This window comes from Limanda limanda, chromosome 2 (assembly GCF_963576545.1).
Source record: "Limanda limanda chromosome 2, fLimLim1.1, whole genome shotgun sequence".
In the NCBI taxonomy this organism is placed as follows: domain Eukaryota; kingdom Metazoa; phylum Chordata; class Actinopteri; order Pleuronectiformes; family Pleuronectidae; genus Limanda; species Limanda limanda.
This window is the reverse complement of record NC_083637.1, coordinates 10,912,759-10,925,435: the sequence shown is the minus strand read 5'-3', so window position 1 is coordinate 10,925,435 and position 12,677 is coordinate 10,912,759. Positions and strand designations below refer to the sequence as shown.

Here is a 12,677-nt window from a genome sequence, read left to right as displayed (position 1 = left end):
TTATGAAAAAGCATTTTATATTTATAGCTATTTGCTTATTATAGCCTCATTATAGCCTTATTCACCTAACACATATTCTAACAATAGAATAAAAGCATCATCAGGAAATAAATTTTCTCAAAGTTAGTTTCAGGGCTGGTGTTTTCATTTGCCAATTAAAATAAGTCATTATATTATTTTCATTGTATAATCTTAAGAATAAATAATGGACGATCTTTTATTTTGAATCCAACTCTCTCTCTCTCTTTCTTTCTGTATTCCTCTCTCTCGCTCTCTCTCTTTCTTTCTCTCTCTTTCTCTATCTCTCTCTCTCTCTCCCATCCCTCTCTCTCTCTCTCTCTCTCTCTCTCTCTCTCTCCCATCCCTCTCTCTCCCCCCCCCCTCTCTCTCTCTCTGCCAGGTAACCGCTTCACCTCGGCGTGGACGCGGGGGCCGCGACCGCCGCATGCGCGCCCCCGCGGTGGCCCCCTACGTCACCGCGCTCGCTCCTCTTCTCGCGCGCTGGTTAAAAAGAAGGAGGCACGAGCACGGGGAAACATGTGAGCGCTCCGAGGACTTTAGTGACACACAACTTTTTATTTTTCTTACGTGCGTGTGTGTTTTTTTTTCGTTTTGCACCAAACCGCCGCGCTGCGCTCCTGAGGAATTACATCTGACAGGAACCACTCGGCTTCTCTCTGCAGAACACGCTGTTTTTCTTGTTGGGGGGGGGGTTTGACTTCTTCTTCTTCTTTTTTTGTCTGCGTCCATCAGGATAAATTGTGACATTGTTTTGCTTTTCATTTTGTGCTTTGAATTGCTCCGAGTTGCGCTTCAGAAGCAGAAGCAACACTTATTTATGACCTGATGATTTGTCCACAGCAGTGAATCCAAACTCGGACACCTGCTCATTTTGTTATTTCCTTAGTAAATTGGCTCGCAGAACTAGAACCCAGATTTAAACTATATATATATATAACACAAATATATATATACCTTACATTGCAGGTTAAGCTCACTCCTCTGGAAAGGGAGGTGTGGATTTTTTTTAAACATTTTTTGGGGGGGTTTGATTTTTATGATTTCTCATTTTCTATAAAAAAAAAAAAAAAACTATGAAGCATTTGCAATTCGTGCTAGTCCTGGCCATCGCGGTGAACGTGTGGGAATGTGGGGACGCCAAATTCGGCGAGAGGGGCGAGATCAGCCCGAGGAGGAGACGCTGCTACGACGGCAGCTCGCCCAAGCGGCTGAAGAAGAGGGAGAGGAAGGTGTTGCTCGACGGCAGCGGCAGCGGCGGCGGCGGCTCCGGAGGCAGCGGAGGAGAAGTCTGCCACAGGTTGTACCCCCGAGTGTCCTGCTGTCCCACCCGGAGAGCCGCCTACCAGATCCTGCACCGCAGGGATGCCCGGGTAGGTCCAGTGGAAGCTGCTGCTGGGTGGGGGGGCTTTTTTTTTACTTTTACTGCCTCATGTGGTGCGTTTACAGCCCCTCGTGTATTGTCACGCTGCCTCTTGGTGAAGCTGAATTTGGGGATGGTCATGTGGGGGGTGGGATCGCCCTGGGCCGTGTTGCCTTTGATTGTCCCGGTGAAAAGTCTCTTTTTAAAGTTTCCACAGGGACTTTAAGACCCATCACACATCAGGGATAAATGAGGAGCCTGTGACATACACCTTGATATTTCTAGCGTCTTATAAAATGTTCAATTATTTTTTTCCCCAGTTGATTTTATCTATAGAACTTCACTATTTATTTTTTTAATTTGCTAAACCGCTTCAAAATAATTTAATCATCATAATATATATTTATTCAGTTTTTTCCGGTGTCTTTAAACACATCTTGGTGCAACTCTAATTCAGCGTGTCCAATGCGCTACGGCGTTACCATGGTGACCACTCACCGATTCACGTAGCTTCACTACGCCACAACTGACAGGAGAAGAAACGGCTGCTAGCTTAAAAGTGTTAGCCCGTTTCAAAGGTAGGGAACCCGGCTGTGCTTCTTGTTGTACCTCCCCCCTCCCTGCCCCGGCTGTTGCCCCGGAGCCGGGAGCTGACAGCGGCCACGGTGTCGGTGGTTTACGTGGAGTAAAGTTTTGTTTTGTTTGTCGCGTTAAAGCGTGAAAAAGCTAAACCAAATGTTAGCTAGCTGCTTGTTAGCCTAGCTTCTGTTTTCTTTATTCACCTGACCCTCTCCACCGGGGATGGTGTGTGTGTCTGCACAAGTGTGTGTGTTACTAATGTCGTGTTTTAAAAACAACGTCTGCTTTGGTTTTCCGTGGGAGGAAAAAGCTGCAACTTGTGTTGAGGATTCCGTTGGATCCTCACCGGGGCCATTCTCATGTAAACCAGCCCTGGAAATATTCAGTGGCTGGGTGGTATCTCACTTTGTGTTCGCGACAAAAAGCCATATTGCATCATTTAATTTGCTCAAGTCATGCAAATAAAAAAAGCGAAGGGGAGGGAGAGAGGGAGGGAAAGAGGGAGAGAGAGAGGAGTGAATAGGACGAACTCGACTTCTCCTCCTCCCCACTACACTGCCCACACACGGAGCCCTTTCTGATTATGGCAAAAGAATAACAACAACACCATTGTGTTAGTTGGTTTCGCTAATGGGAGAAGCTGGAGAACATCACTCTCCCCCAGTCATCGGCCCTGTCCAAGTGTTAATGCCTTTGAGAGGGTGTGTGTGTGAGTCTGTGTGTGTGTGTGTCCCTCACTATATCCTCCTGCCAACTAACTTACACCTATTCCCCTGAGGAGGAGTGCTTTGTTAAAGCTTAGTGTCCCCCCCCTTCTCTCCCTCTCTCTCCCCAACTATCTCTCTTTCCCCCAGTCTCTCTGACCATATGAGGCCTGCAGAGCATCACAGATTTCTCACAAATTAAAGACAAGTGATTTTTACCGAGTGTGGCATTCTCTATTAATATGTTTGTTCCGGCAATTTGGCAAAATCCATTATGCAGATTTGCAGCAAAAACACAATCCCTACGTTCTGCCGTATGAAGCCATTGCTGCTTAGCTTGAAGCCAACTTTAGCGACATGTGAGCTACTGACATTTAAATTCATCTTACGCCATTTAGGCTCCACGTTTCCCTTCTTGACGCGCTTTAGCGTGTCCTCAGCAAAAGTGCAACAGCTGAGCCTCATTGCCATTTTCCTCCCTGCTTTTGAGGAACACGCTCGCCGAGATTCAGCAAAAGACAACAAACAAAGGTCTACTTGTTCCTGGTTTGGATGATGGCAACATTGGAGCCTGTCCCAGCAACATATGGACACAGGGCACGGCTGAGAGAACACAAATGCTACTCTCCGCAGACCCTGTGCCAGCCCATGGCACACGGAATCAATGGGCAATTTAGATCAGGAGGGCAGGCATGCCCACAACACTACATGGCATGAGTGTGGAGGGCAGGGAGAGCGAGAAACACAGCACACACACACAGGGTCAACGCCAGAGCTGGGAGCTCCCTTTTTTGTCAACAGTTTGATGAAATGTAGAGCAATGATATGATTCAATTTGGAGTTTATTTTGGAAATTCAGATACGCTTATTTGTCTCTCTTCAGTTGGTTCTCCACTCTGCCTTTAGTGACGAGGGATTTGATTTACTCTGGCATGTCAGGATATTTTCAGGTTGACCCTCAGGGTTTTAAGCCAGAGGTTTCTGCCACCTGTTGGGTAAACACAGCTCTGTGCAACTTAACCAGAAACTCTTTCCCCAGTTGCAGTTTGTTCTGCAATCAGAGTGAAGTGTAAGGCGTCCATATGTTGGCCTTGGGTCCGCTGGTGTAATTGACTTCGACAGACTGCTAATTTGTTGATACCAGAGTGGGAATGATGTGTCTGTCTATCTCTAAATTGGTGTTTACACATGGACCTCACACAGAGCCAAAGCACTACCAGCCTGCCTGCCTCCCTGCCTGACTGCCCAAGCAGCACGGCTCTTGACCTAAAACAGATTACATTGTGTTATATTACAGCTAATTTGTTATGTAAATAATTCTGCTAATTTCTTTTGGATTAACTCTTTGTGTACCTTTGCGTAATGACCCCAACTCAGCCTTTGAGGCTCTTATTTGCCTTCATTCATTTCATGCCCTGAGATCTGTCAGACATGGGAGTCGACAATTTGACTTTTACTGTTTGTGAACTTTGGTGAGTAGGCAGCTAAACGAGCGAGTGCGATTTCCCCGTCTGTTTCTCCAAACACACAGGGTGTTCCAACCTCAGTGTTTATAAATTGATATCAGATGATATAGCAGTGGATGTTGCAGATCTGATATTATAGTGTGATATTATTCTGTTAGAATCATATAGTAAAAGTGAAAATATTAGTGTCGGTTAACTTCAAATTCTCCAGTTGCAGGGTTTTGATATAATTCAGTTTGTGTGAATTTGGAGTTCCACTGCAGTGTGAGTTGTGGTGCGTTGATACTGGTAATGAAGAGATGCTGCAGACTTTCATACTCTGCAAGTGACCATCTCCTTATTTCTTCATTCTACTGATGATGCAATGAAAAATAAATTTGCTGTCTGAACAAACTGTTCAGCACAACACCAGACTGTACCGTCACTGTCCGAACCTAACTGCTTGCTAAGATAGTGAAGAATATAAACAAAATCCATGATAACATACAACGTGATGTGTGAAGTAATGCTTCGGGCAGCAGGAAGCAGCAACAACTGGTTGCTTCACACCTTGTTGCCAGCCAGAGACCGTCTCACTCTCCATGTGACATATGAGAGCAGGGTGTTGTAAACATACAGTTGCTATCTGAATGTGCTGTTGTATCTCAAGAGTAATTCTGTTGGTTAGAAATCCCTGATCCCTGTCTGTGTGGTACCTGGGGGCAGGTTTGGCTAATTTGTTAAAAGGAAAAATGTGGCGAGGGGTGGAAACTGCTACGACATCTGTTTTTTATTGTGAGTAGAATCTAAACATTTAATTAAAACCATTAATGTTACACATTGCATGGGGCTTGTATACGTACACATTGACAAAGTCAATTACAAACCTTTACTTGCCCATAAAAGTTCATTTGGGCTCACTGGGATCAGTGGTTAAAGCTCTTGAAAATCTTAAAAAGCGTCTCAAGTCATCTGGATTTTCTGATGATGAACATTTGAAAACGCACTCTGCCATCTGAACTTTCCTTGCCACATGGTGTAATGTAAATGATGTCAATATTTTCCAAATGTTGGCTTGACTGGCTAATGTGTATTCAGAGGTAAAAGTTTACAGCCAAACCATTTTAATCATGCCTTGGCCCTTGTTTGCGTGTGGTCTCCAGATTTTCTCCACCAACAACACAGAATGTGGACGTCTGCTGGAGGAGATCAAGTGCGCTCGCTGCTCCCCCAATGCCCAGGTGTTGTTCCACTCCTCGGACATGGATAAGATGCCACACAGGGAGCCAGACCTGCCGCGGCTCTGCCAGGACTTCTGCCGCGAGTTCTACTATACCTGCAGGGGGCACATACCAGGTAATTACGCAGATAATAATGATTGTGAATGCGACTTTAATTACAGCTCCTGTTCGGTTACCTGGCGATACACAAGCAAATATATACACATGAATACAGGTTGTGAAAGCAGGCATACGTTATACATGCTCTCTTCAGTTCCTCCTACATTTTGAAACGAAACGGACCCTTCTGATTGGGATAAATTAAAATTCATGTTCTCATTGAGACTCAGCCTGCACATGTAGAAGTGGCAGATTTTTGGACATATGCAAGAAATGGTGCGTCAGTAGTCTGGTCGGTGAATATTTATTTATCCAAATCTTACCTCATCTGACCTCACCTCCGTTTGTTGCTGAGCTTGTCTCACCCGTTTGCTTGCTCGCTGCCTTCTCTTTGCTTTACTGTTGCACTCTAATGCATCAGTTAAATTACCACTCTCTGCCTATACAGACACAAAAACACTGTATGCTGATCCAGCTTGTTTGATTCAGAAAATAGCAGAGCGAGATTTGCGATTTACTTATTTTGCAGTATTTTGTTTTTGGCATTATGTGCAGAAACATTTGTTCTTGTTTAGATTAGGGAAATACATGTTTTGCTGCATAAGCTTACCGAGATTACATTTGAGGCATTTCTCTACAATTGAAAAAGAAAATACTAAATTATCAAAGGTAGACATGGGAATAAACTCCCCCTATATGCAAGTCCAGTATGACCGGTGTACCAGACAACTTGACTGGACTATTTATGACCTGTTTCTCTGCAGACTCAACTCCTGGACTTGATTCTGTATTTGGGATGCATACTCACCCTAGCTGCGGTCCAGACATGACTACCTAACATTCACCTTCCTCAGACATAAACCGTCACTTAAAAACATGTGTCTCGTGCTCTTAGGCCACCGCTGTGTTTTCATTGAGGTATTAAAATCACATTAATTTAAATATTGGTGGAAATTTTGCTTTAATGGGCCCCTGCTGTCTCTGACTAAGAGCTCTAATAAGACATGACAGATCCACAGAACAGGGAAGAAAAAAAAAAACCTTGATGTAACTGTTTTCCTCCTGGATATGTTTCTGTTAAATGATAGGAGCCCTTCTGCCTCCTGAAAGCATCTGGTCTTCAGAAGAATTCCCTTTGAAGGGATGCAGGATCACTGGTACCTGTGCCTTCAGAGTGCATACCAAGCATGATCAAACACTTTCTGAGTGTCTCTTCTCCTCCAGCCAAGTCTTCTTCCAATCTCTGTCGCCACAAGCTGATTAGATCTTCCGAGATCTGCAAACAGAGAACAGTTTCAAACACACTTGTCTGCAACCCACCCACATGGTGCGCTGGAGCTCAAGTCAAATATCAAACACACACATTCCAATCCGAGTCCATCCAAGTCTCGGTCTAATGGCCTGCCGGCATATCGCGTACACTTGCTCTACACTGAGGATGGCGGAGTCCCGCAGAGCACAGAAAGGAGGGAAGAAGAAGACGTGTCTGGGATGACATTACTGTCTCATAAGCTGACAGACATATGGGCTCGGAGAGTCAAACCAAAAAAGCTCATGAGAGGAATCCATGAGAAGGATCCCCCTCCCTCTGTTTGCTGTCGTGCTCCTCCCCGCACACCCCCCCCCCCACCCAGCCCTCCACAGATCAGCATATGTGGTGACGAATGACACATTTATTTTTCTACAAAGGTTGTGTGTATGTAAAACTGCTGAAGTGCATCAAGATGTCAAGTACTTAGGGTGGGCCACCCAGGTTGCCTTGGAAGATAACCAGATGGAAGTATAACTTCAACACTGGGGAGCCAGGAATATGGACACAGTTCTGTTTCTCTCTCTCTCTTTCTCTCTCTCCCTCTTTCTCCCTCCCTCTGTCTCTCCTCCCTTTCTATCCTCTTCTCCTCTCCCTTTCTTTTTTGCATATCTTTTCTTCTCCATGCACTTCCATTCCTCTCTTATTCTCCTTTTCCATTTGCACATTTGCATAAACAGACATTTTTTTCAACATTTAAGGAAAACATTTTGAAAATTGTGGATCTGGATCTTATCACGCGGAGCAGTAACATTGAATGTGACCACAGACATGAGACGTTATGACATGTCCTTAACCTTTGTGAATTCAAAGCCGCAGGCCACAGGTTTTAAAATGAAACAGTAGCCTTTACAGCATCCATAACTGTCATCCCGCGCCCATGAAACTTCCTCCGGGCCCTTGATTAGGCCATGTGCTTAGCACCTATTTCTCCGTAAAGACATTTACTGCCTTGACTCTCACTTCTCTCCATGAGGCCCCCCACCTTCTCTGCACTCCTTTTTTTCCTTATATCCTCCTCCCCTCTTCTCTCACCCCCGGCCCACCACCCTGCACCCGAGGTCCCCAACCAGCATGGTTAAGATAACTGCAGACACAAGAGGGTGGGTGGTAAAGCCAGGGACGTGTGTGTTTCTCTGTGTGTTTGATCTCCATGTTGTGTTTAGATGTTTGAGGGGATATCCTATCACCTCCAGTATTTGGTGCGGTCAGCCCTTGCGGTCGGTGTGTGGCAAGAGAGGGAGATGAAAGTAGGCACAGGGAGAGCCCTGTTTGTGTTTTTATCACTGGTGTATTTGCTCTCCTCTGTCCTCCGAGGGACCGACTAAAGGAAACAATAATGTCAGGATTGTTTTTAGGTCACAGAGGGCCTCTGAGAACCTCTGCACACTTTGCTTTTTGCCCGGGAATAATGTTGTGACTGCAGTGACTGGAGGCGTAGCCGTGTACGACTCTCATGTTTATGCAGATTACTTTTGCCTTGGCAATGAAACATTTTGAATAAACTAACAGGCCAACGGGAAATGAGGAATGATGTGATGGCACTTTTACCTTGACTTCACATGCTGAATTAGTAAAATACAACCAGTCAGTATTTGGACACATCGTGCCTTTGTTTGGCAGCGGAAACAAAGAATATCTTTCACCCTGAAAACACTTTTGTTTATTCAGAATTACATGCCATATTTAACAGGTTGATTACTTCATTTCCCATGCTGTGCCCATGTGTTGCTCAGTAATGCAAAACAGTCAGAGTTGTCTGAAATGGTCGTATAACAGGAACAGGTTTGCATGTCGAAGAATTGAGGCAATAAGGAAAAGGGTTTTAGCTCCAATTAGTTGAATAAACTCAGTTTTAAAAAGGAAACTGTCAATAACTAATGTGGAGTGAACTTTGACATGTGACACAGTGTGTACCACAAATTGTGCTGTTTTAAATGTAGTCTTAAAGTTATTAATACCATAATTTTACATTGTAAGAAATGTATCTCAGTCTTAGTGTCAGTGTTTTTCATTAACCTTCTTTCTTCATTCTGAATGTAGTTAAGTTTTTGTTGATAATTTGATTGAGCTTGTGTTCGGGGTGTGTTCTGACTGTTTGAGCAGAACCTTCGAACCAGCTGGATTTGAGAATGTGACTTAACCAGCTGAAAGGTCAGGCCTTTGTTGATTTGTGTTGGCATGTCTGGGCATCAACGCCTGGGTTTGGTTTTTCTGTTTATACTGTAATTAGTTGCAGAAAATACAGGAAAGTATTTTTAGTGGTTTGCCCCATTTCCTCATAATGAAAATGTGGAAGGAGGCATATTGGTTTGAATAAAAAGTGGAATTCTATTGTCGAGATTTTAAATGGGACATCCAATAGTTATCATAAGCCGTTTAATACTATGGTAAAGGTCTACAATCTATAGTTTTTTCCGGATAAAGCATCAGTAACCACCAAGATACCAAGTCAACTCTCAAAAGACCAATGAGCCTGATTTCATACTGGGCTCGGTTCAAATTCTTAATCATGTAATGCAGCCTAGATTTCCACCTTCCGATGAAACCTGATGTGTCGTAAAGCCACTGCCAAGGTGTGTCTTTACTTTCCATTTGCCATTAAAATTCATCAAACACTGGCACACAGTGTAAACTATCACTCCAAACAAACTATTTGAAGTTCCTATTGATAAATGAAGTGATCCTCCAGGAGCCTCATCTCTTACTACTCTGTTGCAGAACAGATTTTAATGAAAGTGTTGCTCAGTTTTTTTCCTCAGAGAAATTCAACTAGAATTGAGAATGCTTTTCCATTTTCTCTCTCTGGTGGAGGCATAGTTCACCGTGTAAAATGTGTGATGCATTTGGTTTGGCCCACTTTCTCTTCACTTGTTCATTTCAGCCCAGTCTAGCCAGAATTTGGTTTGGCTCGTCAAGCACATCTTCAGCCCTCCCCAACACACAAACACATCACATCCTTTCTCTCCTCCTCTGTCTCGCGTTTACTCTTTCGTTCTCGCTCATATTCGTGCATGCAAACACACACACAATGCAGACACGAGTTACAACATAATGTACCATTAAAAACAAGGTTGGGAGAGTATCCAATAGATTTTCTGTGGCTCTGTTGGCCCAGATTGGGAAGTCATGTAACAATGCAGAATGTACAGTAAGCCTTTGTCTGTTTCTGTTTGCCAGAACTGTTTCAAGCCGATGTGGACGAGTTCTGCCAATACTATGGGAGGAGAGATGCCAGTCTATGCTTTCCAGATTTTCAACGAAAGCAACCACAAGGGCAAGATTCCAACTACTTGGGAGATGAGAAACTAGAAGATATCAGCAGGTTTGTGGTTTCATTTTTTTTTGAGGATTGAGAGGAAAGTTCAAATTCATGACGTTCAGCCCTGTTTTTTTTGTTTTTGTAGTAACAGGCGCAGTCACATGTTTTGGGTTCAGTGGTCGATTTTGACGTGGGTCCATACTTTGCGTCAGAATTACTCGTCTAATCCTAAAGTTTGTCTTGACTGCCTTTGTTCAGCTTTGCTCACATAATGAAAATGCTTATCCTGCATCATTCTGTTGGCCTTCCTCACTGCAAAGGTCTGTACATCACAGGGCGGCTTTGCCCTTTTGTCCATGGGGGGTAGGGTGGGTGTGGGGATGGGGCTGTCTTTCATCTCTGTTTTCCCTAAGGCAAGAACACCAAGCTTCAGCATTTGCCCCTGAATAGCAGCAACCAACATTCAGTCAAATGACTTCTAATAGTTTGATGCTTTTGCACCTTAAACTCTGAGGCTACATCCACACAACTTACTTAATATAAAAATGCATCACTGGTTGTATGTTTATCCCGGTCGTCCACACTATTCTAGATTTTTTGAGCACCTAAAATGGAGATGTTTGAAAATGCATTGTAATGTGGACAGGCAGAAAGATGGAGATAAAGTTTTTTGGAAATGATGACGCTGTCACCCATATTCGCATTCCTGTGTTGATACTATAGTTCCACCTCGTCGTTAGTCCAAAATGAGAAATCCTTGCTCTTAGTTTTTACTATTGTTGTTCTGGTTTATGGTATTTTCTGTAACTGGCAACCACCTGCAGAATAAATAATCTGCTTCCCGTTTACTCAGGCACAAATATGCCCTGTTTATTTGGGCCAGAGCTCAAATGTTCATGTGCTCTTTATGCGGCACAAAGAGGGAGTGTTAATAAACTTTTTGGTATATCATCATATTTATTATTATCATATCATCACACATCACTTTGGTCTTTACACTTAAGGGACACTGGTTGGAATTAGGAAGAAAAATGAACTTTTGCTGAGCTTTTAAGTTTAAGAATGCACAATTTATTGAAAAAAACCTCCTTAAAATGTAAATAATACTTGGCCATCTAAAATCTTGAAAATAGAAATGCAACATCTGACTTCCTATGTCAAAACCAAGCCTTGAGATTGAAAAAGTGAATGTAGTAGAGCTTTTAATACTGTATATCTACTGCCCTAGACAGCAGAGTGATAGATGTTTAATTCCAAAGTTTAATTAGATCCCTGTCAATAGAAAATGATTATGAATGTAAACATACTGCTGGTTCTTTTTTAAGCTTCCCTACAAATACTCCAACTTCACCCTTGTCTCCCTTGCCGATCAGCCTCTGATCTTCTGTATCTTCCTTGTTACCCAGGAAACACAAACACAACTGCTACTGTGCCCAGGAGGTGTTGAGCGGTCTGCGGCAGCCGGTGTCCGTGGTGCACTGTGGGGACGGATCTCAGCGGCTCTTTGTCCTGGAGAGGGAGGGAACTGTCCGGATACTCAACCATGACCTCAACCTAATCAAAGAGCCCTTCCTGGACATCCACAAGCTGGTGCAGAACGGCCTGAAGGTAGGACTGACGCTACCTGACGGAATTACAGTATGATAATATGGATTCGATTTCGAGCCCAGATGTAAAACGAGAAAAAGAGAAAATGGAAGGAATCTGGCTGACGGAAGTATGAAATATTTTTGTGAAATATTTCTAAAGTAGGGAAGTAATTTTGTAGAGCCTGAAACCTCGTCTTTACAGCGCAACTGTTTGCACCTATGTAATCGTGTGGGGAACATCTCCGGCCAAGACAAATCCCTTGAAAGCAGTGCCTGCTCACTATTAGCATTCAATTATGTAATTGCACCAAACAAGCAGCCATTCATCAAATCTGATGGCACCTAATCATTATGCTATTATCTGCTATTTAACTGTATGTACAGCACACATTGAGCTCACTGCAAATGTTCTGCTAATTATCACAAGATGGGTTAACGGCTTTCTTAATCTATCCCATATTGTTCCTTTAAGGGTTCTAATATCGATGGTGACTTACTTAATACTTTAATTAGTTCTGCCTAACTCAATACCCTTGAATGGCCATTAAAAACTATTCAAATAAGTTTTTTAAAGGTTTGTGGGATACTTTTTTGCCCTATTTTGCTGTAAAGAAATCTCTCTGGATATCTCCCTTGCAAAGACATTGTAACCTCTGCTGTAATTTGAACTTGATATTTATTTTTGTATCCATAATCATTACTGAATCTCAGATTAAGAATTTTGAAAATGGTTCACTAATTGTCTTCGATCGCACCAGAAGATGGGGAAGCTGGGACGTTTAGGAGGCACACTTCCAGACAGGAAGTTTATCTATCACGCATGCCTCCTGCTCCTCCAATGACAAGACCCTTTGCTTACAAGGAGTCAAACCGAGCACAGCATTTGAGTATGCAGCTGCTCCTCCTCGCAGGATGCTCCTCTCCCTACTCAGCTCAGCTTTCTTATCATCGTTCAATCCAATAGGGTTTTGGATAAAGTCATCACGACAATTAGACGTGGCTCAATCCCCCGCAGGCCCCAGGGGTCCCATTCTGAGATGTTGGCTGCCAGAACGGGCTCCCGGCCAC

General features: G+C 43.5%; 1 protein-coding gene across 2 annotated transcripts in view; it reads left to right on the top strand.

The window, feature by feature from the left end:
* The first annotated feature begins 524 nt into the window (after positions 1–524).
* Positions 525–12,677, top strand: part of hhip (hedgehog interacting protein) — a 31,216-nt gene continuing 19,063 nt past the window's right edge. Inside the window, exons 1-4 of one of the 2 annotated variants that reach the window (XM_061067462.1) lie at positions 525–1,391; positions 5,273–5,465; positions 9,939–10,083; positions 11,427–11,628. In XM_061067462.1, coding sequence (XP_060923445.1) covers positions 1,095–1,391; positions 5,273–5,465; positions 9,939–10,083; positions 11,427–11,628 — 837 coding nt within the window. In that variant the 5' untranslated portion in view covers positions 525–1,094. The remainder of the gene's footprint in view (positions 1,392–5,272; positions 5,466–9,938; positions 10,084–11,426; positions 11,629–12,677) is intronic. The other variant, XM_061067463.1, reaches the window with a different exon arrangement.